The following is a 20,944-nucleotide window of genomic DNA, read 5'->3' on the forward strand; positions in this document are numbered from 1 at the left end:
CAGCGCCACCAGCAGCGTCCTCTGAACCCATGTCTGCCTGCCGCCTTGGCCAGGGCTAAACTGGCCTTTTCTGGACTCCTTTCTCTTAGAACCAGCACAGAGTCTCTTTCCTGAATTCTGTCTCTGAAAAGATGAATTAACTATTAAAGTGCTTTTTAAGAAGGCACTTACAATGGAAAATGACTGTCACCTCATTTACCGTACTCTCTTCTCCTGGGTCGTGCACACAGACAGCCAGAGCACCCTGGAGTAGGACTGTTGTTGCCACCAGAAAACAAGCAGGGTTTGGCTTCCCAGGCAGACCTAGGCCCAGCGTCAGCAGCTGTCTTGTGCTCAGTCCCAGGGAGAAACTTGTGCTTTCCAGTCTTCTCCACCAAGCTTCTGACAGATGAGCCCTCCTGTTTATCCAGCATGCTAAGGCACCAGCCCAGGCCATGGCCACGCCATGTAGCAGGATTCAGCAGCCTCTACCCTTGGCTTTGGTTGAGACTGCAGTGGTAGTGATGGGCCCAGTGAGGTAGAAAAGAGGTGTGTCTGTGACTTCAGTTACCAAGCAGGGAAGACAGTTCTGAAAAGTGTTTGCCCCTGCTGCGTCAGGGACTGTCCCAGGCTCCCCTCTACCCGCCCTCTCCGGACGTTCTGCTTGGTCTTCCTTCCTCAGCCCTTCTCTCCTGTAAGGCAGTACCCGTTCAGAATTCCTTTCCTCCAGCCTGTTCTTCATCTCCACCTGGATTTCTGTTTCCTTAGACCCTCCCTCCTGCCCAGCCACCCCAGATGTTCCATTCCTCTTATGTCAAACCCTCACCTAGAGTTTGAAGGTTAAGAAACCCCAGACTCTACTGCCCATGCTCCTTGGAGAGCAAAGATAGGTTCCTGTCCCACGTTGGAACACTGAATTCACTTTCCTGTTCCGGACTCTGGTTTAAGTGTCGTGTTAGTTGCTCAGTCGTGTCCGACTCTTTGCAACTCCTGGGACTGTAGCCCACCAGACTCTGTCCATGGAGTTCTCCAGGCACGAATACTGGAGTGGGTATGAATTCTTTCTCCAGGAGATCTTCCCAACCCAGGTGTGCACTGCAGGTGGATTCCTTACCATCTGAGCCACCAGGCTTAGGTGTTGAGTGTGGTTAATATAGTGCCTCAGAGACCGTGGAGGGCCCTGACGGGATGCGCTGGCCTGAGAGTGCAACCGTCATTTGTAACATGTTCCTATGGGAGAAGGTTCCTCCTCAGAATGGAACTTTGGGTAAGTTGGGGGTTTCTTTGCTAATACGCTACAGCAGATTTGTGTGCCTTGTGGGAGCATTCTCATCACTTGTAGTCATAGCGCTATCTATCACAAAAGTAAGTTGTCTTTCTAGATGCCAAATACCAAAGATAAACACTCACACACCACTTCCTACCCAGAAAGTTTTCTGGAGAACTGTGCTCAGCTCCTGCAGTTGTTCTGAATTCTCCATTCTGACTGATTTGACCCGTTGTCAGTTAGCACCGGTTCAGGGGTAGCCCTCATTCCTCAGCTTGTTTGTCCTTTCCTGCTTGGGTTTCTAGTGATCTGCTGAAGGAGAAAGATAACCCCTCTGCCTGCAGGAGCAGCCCAGTGGGCAGTTAATCATGGGAAGTGCAGCCAGTTGGATTTTTAGTGGTCACTTCAGTGGAACAGCCACCTGGCAGCCTGGCCAGGTGGAGACGGTGCTGAGAGAGGTGGTGCGGCCTTGGTGGTGTCTGCTCTCGCCCTGCTTGAGCTCTGAACTTGTGGCCACGGTGACTTCTGGGCAGCAGACTTTAGGCCCGGTCTTCTTTCTGACATTTCTTCGTCCTCCTCCAACTCCCTCTTTGAAACTGGAGGAGTCAGGAGGTAGTAGTTTTTCCCACTTTGAGAGGAAGATGCAGTGGGAAGAGGCACTTGTCTTATTCAGCACCTCCCAGTGTAGAGCTGGAACCAGACAGAACCCAGAAGGCTTGTTTTCGAGCCTCATGAAGACATTTGAAGGAACTGCATGAGAAGGGCAGAGATACGGGGTTAAATCTGCACCCAGGTAGAAAGGCTGTTGCATAAACGCTGCGATAGGGTTGGTTTTTGTTTTTAAGATCTCGTGCTTCTTTTTCACTTTGTGTTGGCAAAAACCCCAGGAGAAGATGGGAGATTCTGGGAGGAGATGATTATGCTGGGTGGTGAGTCAACTGAGCTCCCCAGCTGCCGTTTTTAGTTCCTCTGCTTTTCTGTAACAGGAGGCAGTTTGAGGAGGGGTGGGAGGCAGAGTGGGGATGCTGATTATTACAAAGAAACGGGGCAGGGGTGTATGGGTGATCTCTGGGGTCCACTCAATTCATTGGTTCAAGGAGGAAATACTGAAGCAAAGCTCTCAGTGTGGCAAACACCAAGGAAATGTCTCCTAAAGTCTCTGTCACTTCCCCAAATCAGTAGCTCTTCGAGTGGCTTCAGCTGCCTTACACTGTCACAGCAAGACACCGTGGTTTTGATTGAATGTGGAGAGGCAGAGAGCCGTGTGAAGTGCGAGTGCCTGGGGGTTGTGGGGCAGCAGGAAGTTCAAGGAGAGGGAGCCCCTCTGGGATGAAAGGAGCCGGGGATGGGAGTAGGGGGCAGCTGCTGCTTGGCTTTGCCTATATTCTGAGTCTGTCTCCAGTTCTCCTTGATGACCACCCTGGCCTCGAGCTTTGTGAGAGATGGCATACCAAGGGCCCTGTCTCCACTGGAGAGAAAGCTTGTTAGTGAGACTGACGCTTCACAGATGTCACCCATCTTTGGGGCACCCAGTCTGTGGCCCATTGCCCGCTTGGATGTTGTCTGCAGAGTACACTGATACGGGTTACTGGTATAGATCCCAGAAACTGTCATGAAGATGCCCCAACATGTTTTCTTTTTCATTCGTACGCATTTATTCATTCATTACCTTACTGAATGCTTCCGCTCTGTGCTATAGGCATTGTTGTGGGCCATGAATCAGACAGACCAAGGGCCTTCCCTGTATGGTGTAGTCTAGTGAGAAGGACAGACAGTAACCAGTCAACTTCAAAGGGCAGTAAACGCCCTGAAAGAGGGGAGAGGGATCTTGCAGCCAGAAGCTTTGATCTTCCTTCCTCTGCCCTTGCTTATCTCCTTGAGGGAGGAGGGAAGCAACTTTAGGGATCATAAAGTTGTACCACTTTTATTCTGTATAATTTCCACAAGTATTATAAAGCAGGGGAGCTAGGTGCGTGCCCTGTTAGGCACTCGGCACACAAGGGTGACCTCTGACTTCTTAGAGCACAAAGAGTGGGGTTAAGGTATAGAAGCCCAAAGTCAGAAGAGCTGAATGGGCACAGACAGGGCGCTGTGAGAGAGAGGGAGAGGTCAGTCTCAGCTAAGAAGATGTCTGGATAACTATTTGAATAAAGGGATTTGGGATAAGCAAGGGATAAGAGGGTTACTTACATGGACCACTTAAAAGAAGGTGTTTCATGAGAGCAGGAGCCTTTCAGTATGTGTATCTGTAGCTCTCCACACCACCATTCCGATCCGTTCCAATCCGTTCCCTACAGCAACCAGGGTGGTAGAGCTGGGGTCCCACCACAGGTCTGTCTGACTCCGGAGGGACACCCTGCACCACTTTGACGGCCAGACGGTGTGCTCAAGACAAACTACTGGGTAAAGAAAAGGCACTTAGAGGGTGGCCTGGGCACCTCGGCTGCCCTGGCTCGTCTCCGTCAGCTCCCCACAATCCTGTGTCAGGAGAGCCAGACCTTTCTGATGCAGACTGCCTTCTGCCTACCCCAGAGCCCTGGGCTGCTGGCAGGCTGGCTCTCCTGTGATATGGAGGAACTTGCTGGTCTCCATGGTTACAGTAACCCACTGGTACGGGAGGAGCCGAATGGAGCGTGAGGCTGGCAGTGTGAGCTTCCCATAGCCCGTGGCACCGTGTGGCACTGGTATGTCGGTTGTCTCTTGGGCCTCTTTGGAAAGGAAGGGGTTAAGGAGCTGACAAGGATGGGAAGAGCGGGCACACCTTCCTCCTCTTCTGGGCTGCTCTGAGGGCAGAGGCGTGGCTGCCTTCTTATTCACCCACTTCTCCTGGCAGGAGTGGTTTTATGTTAGGAAGGAGGGTCCTTTTTGTCTGACAGCCTTGCCATGGTAGGAATTTAACTTTTCCTCATTCTAGAAGGAATACCAGCTTTGCCGCACTTGTAATCAAGTTCTTAGAGATTATAGCTCTTCTCAGAGCTCAGAGAACCCCTGTAGTTGGAAAACAAAAGTTCCTACCTGAAAGTGAAGAGAGATCACAGAAAACATGGCGGAGACCTTGCTGCGCACCAGGCTCCATGGTCAACACTGGCTTGGATTTTCTCATTTCCTCTTCACACTAATCCTGTGAAGTGGGAGCAGCTAGAGTCCTCATGTCTAGAGATCTGGCGGCTCCAAGTGTTCTCACTGGTGGTGGTCTGAGCTGGTAAGGAGCAAAGCAGGGCTCCCAGCAGGCCTGGCGCCTCCTGAGCTCTGCCGTGCCGTCCACAGGCACATCATGAGTCTCGTGTACGGTCCCGCTCCTCTCAGTCCCTTGGAGGCAGAAGCCAAATCTCTCTTGACTTTGTAAACGGGCTTCAGCGGTGGGCGCTCAGTGAAAGTGTGCTGAACAGGCAACAGTAATTGGAGATTGAGACAGAGACCAGGCCCTGGGCGAGTGGATGCCCAGGGATGAAGTAGTGTGGAAACTTCTAAAGCTCTGGTTGCTCCATAGAATCCACTGTGTTTGAAGAGGAGCCCAGCATTTCAAGTGACTCAGAAGACAGGAGATCTGAGGGGTGCTCCTGGCACGGTGGCTTCTGTGCATGAAGGGGTGTGAGCTGGAGGGTGGCTCAGCTTTCACTGTGGTCAGTTCTCACCCGCCAGACTTCCAGGCAGGCGCTGGCTCTGCCGTGGCTGCTGGGAGGCGCGTGGACTCCCTGTGCGACCTAGGCTGCAGTCCCGGTCTCTCATCCTCGGGGTGAGACTTGCAGCTCAGACAGCCGAACGACAGTCAGCCACCTTGTTTTCGGCTTCGCCTCGGTCACAGGCTCTGCTGGCCTCCTTTGTTGGGGAGGCATCCATCTACCTCTTCATACAAGCCCACCGCCCCTCTGCAGTGGAGTGTTAGGGGATTGCAGGGGTTCCTCAGGCGGAGGGTCACAGTTCATGATGGGGGTGCGTCCAGGCCCTCCACCTGTCAATGCTCACCAGCCTTCCCAGAGCTCTCCTACCCAGCACGCTCCACTGGCTTCTTGACTGCCGGCAGTTGAGAGGACAGTTGCTCAGGACGAGCGGGTGCAGAGAAGGCTCCTGGGTACGTGAGGAGGGCGGGTGAAAGAGCTAGTGCTCTGCCCCGTGGCACACTAGCTCAGGCCTGCCCTGTCTCTCCGCAGTGTCTCTGCAGTCAGTGCTCGGTACTTCCTCAGTTTACAAAACTTTGCCTCCCACACATGCAGTCGAGGAAACGATCCCTGTGTCACATCACAGAACCCTGGAGCCTAGGAAATGCAGCCATTTGACCTCACTCTGGCGTCTGAGTCGGGGGGCAGGCCTGACAGCCCAGGGTCCAGAATAAAGCCTGATCTCTTGCACTGAGTTGAGTGCCCACTTTGAAGGAGTGAGAGGAGGGGGTGCTGTGAAATAGCACCTGGCCCCACAACTGGCCTTAACCAGACATGGCGCTCCTGCCGTCCCAAGCACCTTTCCTGAGTCTTCACATCTTTCCCTTCTCCTAGTCTGTGAACGAAGAGCCAGAGACTTCTGCTTCTTTGGGGAAAAATAAGAGCAGAGTAGTCTTCAAGAAGGGTTGAAGGGAAGCATGAGGAACAGCAGAGTGCTGGAGTGGGCACGAAAGCACTGGGCCCCAGGCCCAGCTCTGCACTGGCAGGCTGGCCTTGGGCAAGTCTCTTAACTTCTGTGCTTAAATTTCTCATGTAAAATGAACGTGCTACCTACCCTGTAGGTTTATGGTGTGGAGAACACAGGATATACAGCAGACGGTAGTACCAGGGATGTCGAGGCTGTTGACCAGGGCTATACAGAAGGTGAACACGGAGTAGCACCGTCTCCCATGTGTCTGTGCCAGGTGCTGTGAGGGCACCGGGAGCTCTGCCCTTCCCTGGAGGAGTTTATGGCCTCCTGGAATGAGTGCTTTAAAAAGAGTTGCCTAATGGGAAAGATGCTAGCCTAGAGTAGTGGAATGAGTGTGAAGTAGATCTGGCAACCAGAGGAAAAGCCAGTACCAGAACCCAGAACACAGCAAGGAGGGCTCAGCAGGCTCCTGGACGGCAGGGGCTTGGCCAGAGGCAGGTGTGAGGAATGGCTGCCCCTGCTGTGCCCAGGCCCGGGGGAGCCTGGAGACAGTCTCCCAGAATCGGGGCTGGAAGGAATTAGAGAAACGTTTGGTTTGTACCCAACTTTTGGGCAAAATTTAGGATTAAACATCTCATTGTCTATCAGTGACAAAGGTTCTTCTAGAATCCATAGACCTAAGGGGCTCCCAGGGTTCCTGAGTCTCCTGATACTATGTCCAGAACACTCCATACAAGGGGAGTGTGCACTTTTCTGAGGTTGAACACTGCCTTCTGTGAAGTAGGAGGTCCATCTGCCACTGTTGGACAGCGGGTCCTGCTCCCCCCACCCCCACCCTTGGTCCTGATGGCGGTTTTGCCGCTGCTCTCTGGGGCAGCCTGTCTGATTCACACGGAGGCCCCCCTCCGCTCCCAGGTGTGAGCCCCTATCCAGGTCCCACCTGCTGCAGGTGCAGTAATGGCTTTATGGCAGCCTGGGCTGGAGTAAGTCTCCTCCTCACCCTCTCCCAGCTGTTACCCAGCAGAGCACCTTGGGGAGGGTGGGGCAGCCCACTTCCGGGGAGGGGGAGGGAGAAGGAAGTGGATCTAAACCCGCCTCTTTCTCTCTCTGTCTCCCTCCCTTCCCGTTCCCCTCGGGCCCCTTTCCTCCCACCTGGCTCCTGGGCAGTGTCCGAGGACTGCGTGGGTTTCCTGGCCACCGGGCCCCGGCCTGCAAGAAGCCGCGGGGCTCTGTCCCCGTCCCTCTCCTTGCCAAGCCCGGGCTGTCTCTGCTAGTGGTGGTTTCGGTTGCGACACAGTCCAGGTTCCCAGAGCCGCTCGGCCTGGCTGCCGCGCTCTTTTTCATTGAGGAGGTGGTGGAAGGTGTCGCCTGCTTCAGCTGAGTAAGGGTGGCTGACGGCGCCAGCAGCCCCCGCCCTGGGCCTGGCTCTTCCCGGCCTCTGTACTTTGCCCTCGCTGCCTGACAGGTTCTGCTCTGGGCTCTGCTGAATGGAAGTCGCTGGTAGTCCTTGTCCCTTTCTCCAGCCGGGTATGTTTCCCCCTGTTTTTGTTGTGTTTTTTTGCTGTGGAATTGCCCCCTCCTCTTTCATCCCTCCCACCCCACACACAGGATCCTTGAGGAGTTGCTAAATGGAGCCAGGCACTAACTAGCGCAAGGCAGTGCCCTTCCTGGGAAGAGGCGCGGGCTAAGAACGAAGAGGGCGAATCCCGAGAAGAGTCGACCCTTAGGTGGAGTCAGCAGGCCTGGCCAGAGTGAAAGGAAAGGAACGAGACAGGCCACGGCCCCGGGTGGGCGCACGAGTGCCACGGTGAGGGGAGACAGAGCCGGGATGGCCCCCGGGCAGTGCCCAAGGGACAGCTTTGCTCCGTTCCACAGGGCCCAGGCGCACTCTGCCTCTGGCCCAGGAGCGCCTGTTGCCCTTCCCAGCTTGGCCCCTTCCCGGCCCTGGGGAAGTCTCGGGACACTCGAGGCCAGCCCTGAGTTCAAGGCCCCAAAGCGTGAGGTTTTCTTGGGAGGAACTGTTGGTCAGAGCCTCCAGCATTAGGGAAGGGGCCCTGCCTACCTGAGTCAGCGCCGGGCCGCTCGGGGTGGAGGCTGTCTTCCGGGCGAACCTGGCAACACGCCTAGGCCTGGTTCTGAGATCCCAGGTTGAAGGGCCCACTGGATAGAAGACTTTGTTTTTCTTCATCTTCATGCTCTAAATTCTCCCCTCTCCTCTAATGAGGACCCCAAAGCTGCTTAGGCCCAACTTCTCAGTCAGGCCTGCTAAATAACTTGCGTGTTTTGCTGTTTGGTTCCAAATCCTACCTCCCAGGGTGACCCCTTGTTCTTTCTGAAAGCTCCCTGAGGGCCATGGTGTCTACTTTCAGCGGACTTCCTGAGACCTTTGGGGCCTGCCCATTCTGTGGTGTTGGCCAGAGCTTGGAGGATGTCGTGTTCTGTGTCTGTGTGCAAGGAGGATGGAGGTGGGGGGCAGAGCGTGGTTCTGGCCAGATCCTGTTTAGTTGGCCCAGAAGGACAGCCAGTCATCAGCCTCCCACCTTGTTGGTGAGATCTGTGTCCAGGTTACATGGGCCTAGTCAGAGCCGTGGAAGGCTCTGTCTCCATGGTCGCACCTGCACCCCTGCCTCTGCTTCAGCCTTCAAAGAAGCCGCCTGGTGCAGGGCCCTGGTCCAAGGAACATTACCTACTGAGGACTTTCTCTTTTTCCTGTCCCTCATCCCTGCTGTGGGAACTATGTCTCAACATGGAAGAGGCAGAAGGGTGAGAGAAGGACTGTGTCCTTGGCATCCTGAGAGTTGAGTGGTTTGGTCAGAAAGGGGAACGTATGACTTGTAGAGCGGGGAAATCAAAGAACATGCCCCAGCGTTTTCTGCTGCTTTGGGACCCAGACAGGCGGAACCTTCTCTTTGAGTGTCCTGGAGACCTCGCTTGGAACTAACCCTTTGCAGCTGCCCTGGTGAGTCCCTTCTTGTGAAGGCAAGGTGGCCAATGCCCAGCTGGGACCTCTCCCCAGCAGGGACATCTCCCCAGCGGGGGGGACCCTACATTTCTTGGCCTCCATCTGAGCTGCAGCTGGATTGGGAGGACTTGACTTAGATGTGAAAGTCTTGTTGACGTGAGACTTCTGGCTCTGCAGACAGGCTGTGTAGCATTTGAAGTGAAATGAAAATCGCTCAATCGTGTCTGACTCTCTGCGACCCCATGGACCGTAGCCTTCCAGGCTCCTCTGTCCATGGAATTCTCCAGGCCAGAATACTGGAGTGGGTCACCCAGCCATTCCTTTCTCCAGGGGATCTTCCCAACCCAGGAATTGAACCCACATATCTTCTCATTTCAGGCGGATTCTTTGCCGTCTGAGCCACCAGGATCCAAAAATAATGGTAATCATGGTTGTTCTTTATTAAGATTGGCTAAGGCATTTTACCTGTTCTTTGGAAGGAATGATGCTAAAGCTGAAACTCCAGTACTTTGGCCACCTCATGTGAATAGTTGACTCATTGGAAAAGACTCTGATGCTGGGAGGGATTGGGGGCAGGAGGAGAAGGGGACGACAGAGGATGAGATGGCTGGCTGGCATCACCGACTCGATGGACGTGCGTTTGAGTGAACTTTGGGAGCTGGTGATGGACAGGGAGGCCTGGCATGCTGCAGTTCATGGGGTCGCAAAGAGTCGGACACGACTGAGCAACTGAACTGAACTAAAGGCATTTTATATGTTTTCTGTCACCTAATGAATGTGAAATAGGACTGTTTTATCACCACTTTACAGATAAGAAACTAATGCTAGTAAGTGGGGGGAACCTGACCTAGAACCTCAGTCTGTTGGACAGAGCTCCTCGGCACCCACTAGACCATCTGCTGGCACCCACACGTGGGATCATCCCATGTCGGTCATCTTTTAGGATTTCTTCCTGCTTTGTAGTAATGTCATCTCCCTCTTAAGGACGTTGTTGGTGATAGTAAAATTAACATGTGTTGAGTAAGAGGCAGATTTGGGACCTGAACCCTGGCAGTCTGTCTCTCCACCTGTACTCTTAATCACGCCTCTCTGTTCCAGTATGGAGGACATTTGTTGCTGTTCCTTGAAGATAGTGTGCAGCTGAGCCTGGGAGTGAGGAGTGGGGAGAGGGTGCTGGCCAGCTGTGCCACACAGAGCAGCCCCAGGGCTGAGAAACATGGAGACAGAGGGGCCGAGCTCAGGATGGGCAGTCAGATGCCCAGATTTAGCTTCTGGGAGCGAAGGACCCAGACCCTCAGGTCAACACTAAATTCTCATTCCAAACTCTTAGGACTTGGTGACTGCCGGACTCCTGCTGCCTTTGGTTCATATCCTCAGAAAATAGGGGCGTGACCAGGAACTTAGGAGGTGAATTAGAGGTTGCCAAGGAAACTTTTCCACCCATCTTCCTCTCTTGGAAGTGGGGGCAGAGGGAAGTTTTTCCTTGTTCGTGGCCCCTTAGGGCTGAAAAGCAGCTGTTTGGGGAAGCATATGCTCCTTGCCGAGGAACCCTGGACAGTTCCTTGGGTGGTAACAAGTCATTTCTTTGTGGTTTTTGAGGGTTTCACCGAGAGCCAGAAAGGACTGTGAAAGAAAGAACTTTGAGGCACACTTCTTTGGTCCCACTGCTTGCTTCCAGATTGTATCCTTGAAGTTTCCAGGACAACTCTGGATGGCTCTGGGACAGGGCTCTGGCTGCCCTTGACCCGCATGACGCTGGAGCAGTGGCATCGGGTGCTCTGAAGAGGCAGATCAGGGCTCTTGACCAGTGTTAGACCAGACTCTTAACAGTTTGATTGAGATGTAACTCACATCCCATACAGTTCACCCTTTAAAGTGTACGCTTAAGGGGCTTTTAGTAAATTCATGGAGCTGTGTATCCATCACCACAGTCACAGAATTCTAATGAAAAATTCATTAGAATTTTTTCATTACCGCAGAAAGAAACCTCAGCCCTTAGCTGTCATCCCTAAGGCCCCCTCCCCTTCAGGGAGTCCCCTCAGCCCTAGACTCATCTCTTTTTTTGTCTTTCTGGATTTGCCCACTCCAGAATAGGCATTTCATATAAAGGGAATTGTACAGCCTGCAGTCCTTCATGGCTAGTCTTGTTCACTTAGCATAACATTTTCAAGGTTCATCTATGTTGTAGCATATGTTGGTACTCCTTTTTCTTTGTTTAATTGCCCATGAATATTCCACTGTGTGGATATTTCACAGTTTGTATGTCCATTTGTCAGTTGATGGGCATTTGCGTTGTTTCCACTGTTTGGCGATTGTGAGTGTGGGATATTATGAACGTCCATGGGTGTACAAGTTGTTCTTGGGTGTGTAGCTAGGAGTGGATCACTTGGAACTCTACATTTAGCCTTCTGAGGGCCATACAGGTCTTCATACAGATGGATGTTTTCATCTGGACCATGCCTTTTTTTGTGTTATGTTTATGTGTCTGTTGGTGCCAATTGTTGTCATTTCTGCTTCCTCACACCCTTACTTGAGCTAGGGGATATCTAAGGAGGGCCTTGCTCAGACCATCATTCCATGTTTTCACTGCACAAGTGTTTATTGAGCATCTACCATAATCCAGGCTACCTAGGTGCTGGGTTGTATCAGTGAATAAATGATACGTGCCCACCCTCATGAGCTTCCATTCGTATGAGATAGACAACGAATCAACATAAAGTCATACTCGGTAAAGATAAATGTAAAGCACTGGGTGCCGAGTGCTTTGCAGTAATTCTGACGACGTTGCCCCTGCGAGTCTTCAGTTTTCGCCCGATTAAAGTGTGAGCAGGCCACAGGGAGGGCAGTAGGCAGCGCTCCCCTACACGAGGAGGAGGAACTGTTGGGCTGTTCACGGGGACGTATTGCCAGAGAGTGGAGCCAGGGATGGGACGGCTCCTAGTAGGATGTTGACACTGGACCCTGGCTGTGCTCTTCTGGAGTGAAGTGGGGCTCGCTTTCCCTCTCCTCTTACTCCCCTGCCTTATGACTTGCTCTCTGCATGCCTCCCAGCCTCCTGGCGTCTGCCCCCCTACCCCAGCCTCTTACGATTTATTGCAGAGAGCTAAGGGCCAGGGCATGGGGAGCTGAAGGGTGGCGCACTTCAAGGTGTGCGTGTTTCTACCCGGCAGCCCCCCTTGGGACACCTCGACAAGCCCAGCAGTAAGTCCAACATGCTGCGGGGCCGCAACTCAGCCACCTCTGCTGACGAGCAGCCCCATATCGGCAACTACCGGCTCCTCAAGACCATCGGCAAGGGTAACTTCGCCAAGGTGAAGCTGGCTCGGCATATCCTGACTGGGAAAGAGGTGAGCGCTGGACCTGGGGACATGGCAGCATCTCCCGCTGTTGATACCCCAGCAGTAGTGGTAGGGCTACTCCCCAAGACAGCCTTCTGTTTATCAGGCAGAAATGAGATCTGAAAAGAGAGGGATACTCAGAGGGATAGGGCCAGAAGAAGGCGGAAATATGAAGGAAGAAGCAGATTTGAATCCTGATCTTAGCCTGGTCAAAGAGATAATCTCGGGCTTTTTTGTCTCTTGTGCAGGTAGCTGTAAAGATCATTGACAAGACGCAGCTGAATTCCTCCAGCCTCCAGAAAGTAAGCTCACAGTACATGCTGTCTCTTTCTAAACCTCTGTCAGGAGTCACTCATCTGCTGATCCCATTTGGACCTCCTCCTGAACCCCTAGGCTTCCCAGGTGGCACAGTGTAGGAAGTACGGATTCAATCCCTGGGTCGGGAAGATCCCCTGGAAGAGGAAATGGCAACCCACTCCAGTATTCTTGCCTGGGAAATTCCATGACAGAGGAGCCTGGCAGGCTATGGTCTGTGGGATCCCAAAGAGTCAGACATTATTGAGCACACACACAGACACTGGAACCCCTAGTTCAGATTCTCTGGTTATTTTGTTGTCCCCACTATCCCTCTCCATGGCTCTGCTATCTTCAGGGTTTTGTTGGATCCTGTGTGCCGACTTCTCCTGCTTGGGCTTCCTGGCCTCAGGCCCTGGCTCGTTAGAAGTCTTTCTGCCCTTTCCCAGCCCCTTGGCCTACCTGTCTGACCTACTTCCTGCATCTTGTTATTTTCTGGCTTGTGACAGCCCGTATGCAAAAACGCATGTATACAGCTATTACTCGAAACACAAGCAATTGCTTTAACATCTGGAATGATCCAGGGGAGTGGGTCTCGAAGTACAGGGATAAGAGGAGGCAGAGAACCTGCCCCTGGATTCTGGGCCAGCTCCATTTCAGAGAATGGGAATGGAGGGCTGGGGTTTTTAGAAACTGAACTCCAGTGTCAAAAGCCTCTGATAGTACGTGCAGATTAAGGACAGGTACTCCCAGTTTTCCTTCTCACTTTTAGGCTCCTCCTGACTAACAGTTGCAAAGTCGTTTGCATGTAGTCTTTGCAAGGTGAGGCTTTTGCTTCCCTTGACTTACAGTGGAAACTGAGGTCTTACTAGCTGGTCAAGGAACCCTCCAGGTGGCACCACATACGTAGGAGTGAGGAAAGAAGGCTTTCATTTGCAGAGGAGGGACAGCTTACCAGTGACTGGCTGGTGTAGAGCTGGAAACAGCCCTCTCCCCCCCCACCATGGGCTCAGGCAGTTTAGGGGAAGGAAGAAATCTCCCAACGGGCTCCCAGAAAGCGGCCCCATTTCAGGTCAGTCAGATTTGCTCATTCTCCAGATGACCCTGGCTCAGATTTTCTGACCCTGATTAACCCAGATCTTTTGATCTCATGGCAGATTGAGCTTTCCTTTTCATGAGCACATTGTGTTACTTGGGTTAGGAGAGGGTATAACCTCATGCTAACAGAGCCAACTACAGCGAGATTGGGAAGCTTGGGGCTCGGGGTTGGGAGTTGTTACTGAGACACTCACAGAATTAGAGTGGGTTGAGGTGCCATGACACGCTGACGGCCAAAACCAAGGTGTTTCCTATTTTTTTTGTTACCCCTGGGATCCGCTCAAGGTTCTTTGAGTCAGAGGAAATGTGGCTCTCATCACCAGGGCTTCCCTGCTGGGAGCTTTCCGGAAGGAAGGGAAAGAGGGCTACTCTTGACACGTTGGCTCGGACCCCACAGAGCAGAAGCCAACTTGGTGTGGGCCATTCAGTCTTTGGAGTGTGTCAGGCTGCCAGCGTCAGATCAGCCGTCCGATTTTCCACCTGTCTCTCTCCCTGCCTCTTCCTGACTGGCTGGAGGACACCAGCACCAGACAGATGTCCCTTTTAACACACTCCGTGGCCAAGGCCAGACTGACTCTGGCCAGATCACTCTGTTCAAATTTGATCCCGGCAGCAACCCCTAAACGACACACCTTGAAGAAGCTGGCCTCTTCAGGGCTCTAACCCAGCTCAGCCAAGTCCACGCTCCCCTAGGAGGGCACTCTTCGCAGGCCCAGCGAGTGCCCTCAGGGGAGGAACCCTGGCAGCTGGCTTCAGGCCCCATTTCAGTGTTGCTACCCACTCCTGCCCCTGAGGTGGTGTCCAGGACTTCCTGCCTCTTCATCCACTTTATCTCCTGGGCCAGGGAAGAAACCAAGGAAAAACCTGGGCTCTAACAGGAAAAGGGAGTGAAGGTCAGAATCAGGTTTTCAAGAGTTGGAAAACCTGTCTCCCATTTCCTTTCTAGCTCAGGAAAGCTCTGGGACTTCATTAAAGGGGAAAAAAAGATAGGTTCACTTTTTCCCTATAAAATAAATTAGGTCTCCATACCACCCCTCAAAAAACAAAAACACAAAACAGCTGGTTCTGCTCCTTGTGCAAGTGGGAAGGCCTAGAAGTTACCAAAACCCCACCCCCGATTTTCTGGCCCCCGCAGAGGGGATGGGGTTCATTTCTGTCATTTTTCTTCATGGAAATGTATGGTTTGGAGTCCCTGATTTTGTTTCACAAAGAGAGCGTGAGTGTGTGTAGGTGGATTTGATTAAAATTGGCATCAGCTATATATAGGAGTGGCTTCTTCTGTCACCACCCGGAGGCCCAAGAGAGAAAGATGCACCCACGAGTGCCGAGCCCTCTGGCTTCCGTAAGTCAGAAGACAGTGGGGTCCCCCTTCAGAGCTCCCTGCCCCTTCACACAGACCACACTGAGTCTGCTTTGTCTGTGGACCGTAGGAGCAGCTCAGGTTCTAAATATTCATGTCCATGGGCTCACGCTCCCTCCTTCGGAGGCATCCAGCCAAAACCGTCTGCTGTTGGGGGGCTGGATCTGAGTAGACAGTGCCTGAGGGCGCAGCTGGCTGGTCCAGATGCTGCCCCTGAGGATGCAGGTCGGGAGAGCCCCGCTGGCCTCGAGCTGACCCTTCTTGCTCTCCTCTCCACTCGGGTCCTCAGCCCCTGGGGACGGGTGTGGAAGAGCTGGACTGCCAAACTGTTTCTTCACCCTGCCTCTTTGCTCTTTCGCAAAAAGCATCCTAGCAATGGATCTGTTTGGAGGGGACCTGAGGGGAGCAAGCTGAGCAGGCATGACCCCTGCTGCTCTTTTATTTTCCAGCTGTTCCGTGAAGTAAGAATAATGAAGGTTCTGAACCATCCCAACATAGGTGAGGACCGTTGTCGTTCCTCTCCCTCCCCCACCTCGCGTCTCCAGTTCCCACATGTAGTCCTCCTCCCAGAGGCGCGGTGCTGGCTGGAGTCCGGAGTCTTCCAGGACGCCTCTGGGGCGGCCCAGCTCAGTCCGGCTCTGCCCCTGGCACTCAGGGCTATCCTTAGAGGTGTGGCTGCCATGAGGGGAGCTTGTCCTCGGGAGAGCAGGAATGGGAGGGGAGGAAACGTTTATTCTGAGGATGCCCCTGTGCATGTCGGGGCTTGACCTGTGATCCCCTGCTACTGCTCCGACTCAGAGCTTGGCCCTTGCTCTTGCAGTTAAGTTATTTGAAGTGATCGAGACTGAGAAAACGCTCTACCTGGTCATGGAGTACGCCAGTGGAGGTAGGTATGGAATTGCCTCTCGCTCCTGTGTCCCTGCCTTCCCCAGCTCCAGCCAGCTCTGATGTAGACCCCACTCCTGTCACTTGCAGGAGAGGTGTTTGATTACCTAGTGGCTCATGGCAGGATGAAAGAAAAAGAGGCTCGAGCCAAATTCCGCCAGGTGGGTGTGACTCCCTCCCTGGGCTATGGGCCCAACCTCTGCTCTGGGGGGTTGGCATACAGGGAGTCGCTGCCTGCCTTTCAGCAGCCTCGGAACGTGGCAGGTTGGAAGCCGGTCACAGGGTCGCAGCTCCCCCAGCCCGTGCGGCCGCCTCCGGGCTGACCCCTCTTCCTTCCTTTCAGATAGTGTCTGCTGTGCAGTACTGTCACCAGAAGTTTATTGTTCATAGAGACCTAAAGGTAAGGCACGCGCTCGTCTCCCGCGTCCGAGTCAGGGCTGGGCCGTTCACCTCTGTGAACGGTGACGGAACCATGACACCCTGATGTTCAGGGAAGCTCTAGCCTGTAATTTTTTTGGAGATGATGAGGAAGCCCCTAGGGCTGCTTCTAACACAGGCCTGTGTGACTGGACTTAGGTTCCCATTCCCGCCAGCGAGCAGAGAGCCTCTGCCATCCCACCTCTTCAGGTGCTGCCAGGCCTGGCAGCCGGCCGAGGAGACAGGGTCGACTGTCCCACAGCTGATTCACAGCTGCTTTGCAGATGTGAGCGCTCCCAGCTCTGTCCCTCAGATGTTAGTGTGTGAGACTGCCTCTGGGTCTTCCGGGCCCCTGAGTCCTCGCAGGTGACCACGATTAACCCAGGCCTGACAGGGATGCTTTCCACAGCTCACAGCCCTCAGCCTTCAGATCCCAGCCCTCATACAGCTGCCTGTGTGGGGAGCGGCCTTTGCCACCCTCCTCCAACCCAGCCCAGCGTCTTCACACAGATTGGAGGCCGCCCTGGAGTTGGTGGAAACAGTACTAAGATTGAAGATGACTTCCTGCTTTTTCTCTTCCGTTCCCCTCAGCTCCTTCCTGTCCGGTGCCTTGGTGTGGTCCACTTGGTTCCCTCACATTTTCCTTCTTACCTCCCAGGCAGAAAACCTGCTCTTGGATGCTGATATGAACATCAAGATTGCAGACTTTGGCTTCAGCAATGAATTCACCTTTGGGAACAAGCTGGATACCTTCTGTGGCAGTCCTCCTTATGCTGCCCCAGAGCTCTTCCAGGGCAAAAAGTACGACGGACCCGAGGTGGATGTGTGGAGCCTGGGAGTTATCCTGTACACACTGGTCAGCGGATCCCTGCCTTTTGATGGACAGAACCTCAAGGTGGAGTGAAGTGCAGGCTTAGATCATTTGAATTCTCATTTCTTCTCTTGGCCTCTGGTCTTGTCCCCAACCTCTCACCTTCACTGCTTTTCTACATTTTTCCTGAGCCAGAGCTTCAAAGAGCTTACAAGAGGTAGCAGCTATTAAAAGGCATTGTGTACCCAGCATCATCATCTCAGTTCTTCTCTTGAGAGCTGGGATAAATTGTACGTTTGTTCACCTTTCCAAGGCACTCAGGATTGCAAGCCACGAGCTCCTCAAGCCCGAGGGCGTGGGGTATCTACGCCTCTTTAGTGAGGGGCCTTGTCCCAGGCCCTCTGCCTCCTATCATATTTCGTTTCTATCTGCCTGGACAGTCAAACTGTCAGGAGCCTGGATGTTAGGTTTCTTAAACCCTTGGCCTTGGCTGATTTAAATTTCCCTCCTATAGGAGCTACGGGAGCGGGTACTGAGGGGGAAATACCGTATTCCATTCTACATGTCCACAGACTGTGAAAACCTGCTCAAGAAATTTCTCATTCTCAATCCCAGCAAGAGAGGCACTTTAGAGGTGAGCAGCCTGAGACTTTCTGCCCAGGTCCTGGGTCCCAAGGAAACCTCCAGGCTGAGTTCTCCCTCTCTGCCCTCTCCTTCCCTTTGTTCCCCAGCAAATCATGAAAGATCGGTGGATGAATGTGGGTCATGAAGATGATGAATTAAAGCCTTATGTGGAGCCACTCCCTGACTACAAGGACCCCCGGCGGACAGGTGAGGCTGTGCTGGGCACTGAGGTTGAGCCTGCCTGGGACTCAGGACCCGCCTTAATTGTGTGCCCTCCTGTGCAGAGTTGATGGTGTCCATGGGTTACACGCGGGAAGAGATCCAGGACTCACTGGTGAGCCAGAGGTACAACGAGGTGATGGCCACCTATCTGCTCCTGGGCTACAAGAGCTCCGAGGTGCGTGCCCCCGCTCCGTCCCCATGTGTGCCATCCTCTGTCAGCAGCAGCCCCTTGCTTCTAGCAGCTGTTGAGGGCAGACCTCATCTCCAAGTAGCTGTGTAGCTGTGCTCTCTACTGACTGATTTTAAGCCCCACCTATGGGGGTCGCTAAGGCCCCTCTGGCCTTTGCTTTCTCTGATCGCCATCAGTGGTTCAATAGGAAAGCTGATGGGGTCGGGCCTGGGTCTGGGTTACCACACGGTGAGTATATCTGGTTCATTCTGTGTTGGTTAGACAGGGTCTCGGTCCATCTGGGTCAGTTCTTTGTTGCCCCTAGGCGTGTTTCCATATGTTTTGTGTCTCTGTGTCGGGAATTCTCAGGATTCCTGGGTGCTTTGTCTCTCACAGGAGCCATGAGTCTGTTGCTTCTGCTCAGTGCTCATGTCTGGGAGTGTGTATCTGGGGGCCTGCGCATCCATCCCTCACGTCTGTCCATCTGGAGGCCTCGTAACTTGCTCTGCTTGTCTGGGTCACCGTGTCTGCACCTGAACCCATGGGTCTCTGGGGTTCGGGTCCTGCTTACCATCTGTGTGCCGCTTGCACGCACGTGTGGCCTCCCTGTCCCTCTGGTGGTGTCAGACTCCTTTCCTTGGTTCTTAGCCTGCTCAGGAGGTATTGGGGGATGTCTCTGAGTCTGAATGCTCATTCTTGCGCACACGCGCATGTGTGTCCGTGTCCCTCTCTGAGGGCAGGGGTCTTTGTGGGGAGGTTGGTGTGTCTTTGGCTGTTTGTCAGGGTCTGCGTTGCTACTTGTTTTTCTCTGTGTTTATCTAAATGCACTTTGGTCTTGCAGCGGGTGTGTCTCACGGGAGCCCAGGTGGATTTGTGTCAGGCAGGAATGTGGCATGGAGGTGGGATCTTCCACAAGCAGCTCTTCACCCCTCCCTCTTGTGTTCTCGCAGCTGGAGGGCGACACCATCACCTTGAAGCCCCGGCCTTCAGCTGATCTGGCCAATAGCAGTGCCCCCTCCCCCTCCCACAAGGTACAGCGCAGCGTCTCCGCCAACCCCAAGCAGCGGCGCTTCAGTGACCAGGGTGAGTGCTTCCGAGAGTGGCAGGTGTGGGGCTCACCCCTCTCCCGATGGGTTCTGGGGGCTTCGAGTGGCACAGCCAAGTTTCAGTCCCTGTTCAGCCCGTATTAGCATGTCCTTGTACAGGTCACTGCAGTACACTTCCCTCCAACCCTGTGAAATGGGGTTGCTGGCAACACAGGAGGAAGCATGAAGCACATGGTGGGTGTTCGGTGTGCCTCCCTCACCCTTACCCGTTCCCACTGTCCCTCTGGCCCAGCAGCTGGCCCTGCCATCCCCACTTCCAATTCCTACTCTAAGAAGACTCAGAGCAGCAACGCAGAAAACAAGCGGCCTGAGGAGGACCGGGAGTCAGGACGGAAGGCCAGCAGCACAGCCAAAGTGCCTGCCAGCCCCCTGCCTGGCCTGGAGAGGAAGAAGACCACCCCGACGCCCTCCACGGTAAGCCATGCCCCCGCCCCCTCCTGGCCAGCCCCGCCCTCCTTCCCAGGCCCCCACCCCGCCTTCTTGCTATGGGGCCTGCCCTCTCTAGGCAGCTCCTTCCTTAACCAGACCCAGCTTTCTTTGGCTGCCTACCTGACCTTCCCTCCTGGGCCACTTGTGCTTACTGTAGAAAACCCTGCCCCCCAGAGTCAAAGCAACATCCTTTCTCCTCCCCAGCTCCCCCCTCCATTGCTTATGGTAGAAAGGGAAGAAGGAAGCTGGATTTGTGACCACTTTGGGTTTCTGTGATACAGCTCTTCCCCTTCTTCCCCACAGAACAGCGTCCTCTCCACCAGCACAAACCGAAGCAGGAATTCCCCACTCCTGGAGAGGGCCAGCCTTGGCCAGGCCTCCATCCAGAATGGCAAAGACAGGTGAGCAGGCCTGGGCCCTGCCTGCCACGCCCCGGAGCCGCTCCCTCAGTGGTGACGTCTGTCAGCAGCACTCCTCCCGTCCTGTACCCTGGAGTCCCGTCCTGGCTCTGTCCAGTCCAGCCGTCCATACGCCAGCACCTCCCTGCTCTCCCCTCCATCTCCTCCTCCCTGTGCTCCTGTGACTGCTTTTTGCGGGGTACCCAGTGTGACTCCATGACCATCTCAGCCACTTTCTTGCTTCTTGACCGCAGCCAGGGCATGGCAACTGTGCTGTTGTGGGCATCAGTGCCCCAGGGACCCCAGCTCAGGGCAGAACCCAGAGATGCCCACCTGAAGGGTGTACACACTGAGGGTGACTCCACCTGTGCCTGTGAGAGCAGAACCCCCTGATCTTGACCGTCAGTGTTGAGCTCCTGGCTCCTTGTCTTCTGAGCTTAATGAAATCTCCCCTTAGCAGCGCCCTGCTCTTTCTGGCAACAGCACGTCCTTGTTCTTAGAATTCCTAGGAGACCAGTGCAGCCCGGGGGCAGTGGCCTCCTGTCGGCTTTCCCGCACTCTGGGTTTCCCTCCCCAGGCTCTGGCCCACTCGCCTTCCTCGCCCTGCCCTCCGCTTTCGCAGCCTTGCCTCCCTGGGCTCTGACTTGTGCCCCATTGCTGCTTCTGGGCCTGACGTGCATCCTGCCAGGGCTCCCCTCTGGCCCTTCCCACCCCGCCCTTGCTTCCTAACCAAGCCTCCTGCCCCCGCCGGCCCCTAACCCAGGCCTCTCCGCTGCTTTTGTCTCCTAGCCTAACCATGCCAGGGTCCCGGGCCTCCACGGCTTCTGCTTCCGCCGCGGTCTCTGCGGCCCGGCCCCGCCAGCACCAGAAATCCATGTCGGCCTCCGTGCACCCCAACAAGGCCACTGGGCTGCCCCCCACGGACAGTAACTGTGAGGTGCCGCGGCCCAGGCAAGTGTGCTGGGGCAGCTGACGCACCGCTGCCCTCAGCCTGCCCCCCTCCATCCCCCACAATT

The 20,944-nt window shown here is 54.3% G+C and overlaps 1 protein-coding gene across 17 annotated transcripts in view; it reads left to right on the top strand.

Annotated features, from left to right (window-relative positions):
- Nucleotides 1-20,944, top strand: part of MARK2 (microtubule affinity regulating kinase 2) — a 56,243-nt gene that overhangs the window by 28,709 nt on the left and 6,590 nt on the right. For 6 of the 17 annotated variants that reach the window (XM_061406758.1, XM_061406749.1, XM_061406746.1 and 3 more), the window contains 14 exons: nucleotides 11,948-12,124; nucleotides 12,364-12,417; nucleotides 15,317-15,365; nucleotides 15,688-15,753; nucleotides 15,843-15,913; nucleotides 16,096-16,152; nucleotides 16,828-17,064; nucleotides 17,495-17,614; nucleotides 17,712-17,811; nucleotides 17,889-18,001; nucleotides 18,946-19,078; nucleotides 19,334-19,515; nucleotides 19,834-19,931; nucleotides 20,718-20,879. In XM_061406758.1, coding sequence (XP_061262742.1) covers nucleotides 11,990-12,124; nucleotides 12,364-12,417; nucleotides 15,317-15,365; nucleotides 15,688-15,753; nucleotides 15,843-15,913; nucleotides 16,096-16,152; nucleotides 16,828-17,064; nucleotides 17,495-17,614; nucleotides 17,712-17,811; nucleotides 17,889-18,001; nucleotides 18,946-19,078; nucleotides 19,334-19,515; nucleotides 19,834-19,931; nucleotides 20,718-20,879 — 1,577 coding nt within the window. In that variant the 5' untranslated portion in view covers nucleotides 11,948-11,989. Of the gene's footprint in view, nucleotides 1-6,888; nucleotides 7,343-9,175; nucleotides 9,199-11,947; nucleotides 12,125-12,363; nucleotides 12,418-15,316; nucleotides 15,366-15,687; nucleotides 15,754-15,842; nucleotides 15,914-16,095; nucleotides 16,153-16,827; nucleotides 17,065-17,494; nucleotides 17,615-17,711; nucleotides 17,812-17,888; nucleotides 18,002-18,945; nucleotides 19,079-19,333; nucleotides 19,516-19,833; nucleotides 19,932-20,717; nucleotides 20,880-20,944 lie in introns of those variants that run through there. The other 11 variants (XM_061406750.1, XM_061406755.1, XM_061406748.1 and 8 more) reach the window with 5 other exon arrangements.

Source organism: Bos javanicus, chromosome 29, assembly GCF_032452875.1.
Source record: "Bos javanicus breed banteng chromosome 29, ARS-OSU_banteng_1.0, whole genome shotgun sequence".
NCBI lineage: Eukaryota > Metazoa > Chordata > Mammalia > Artiodactyla > Bovidae > Bos > Bos javanicus.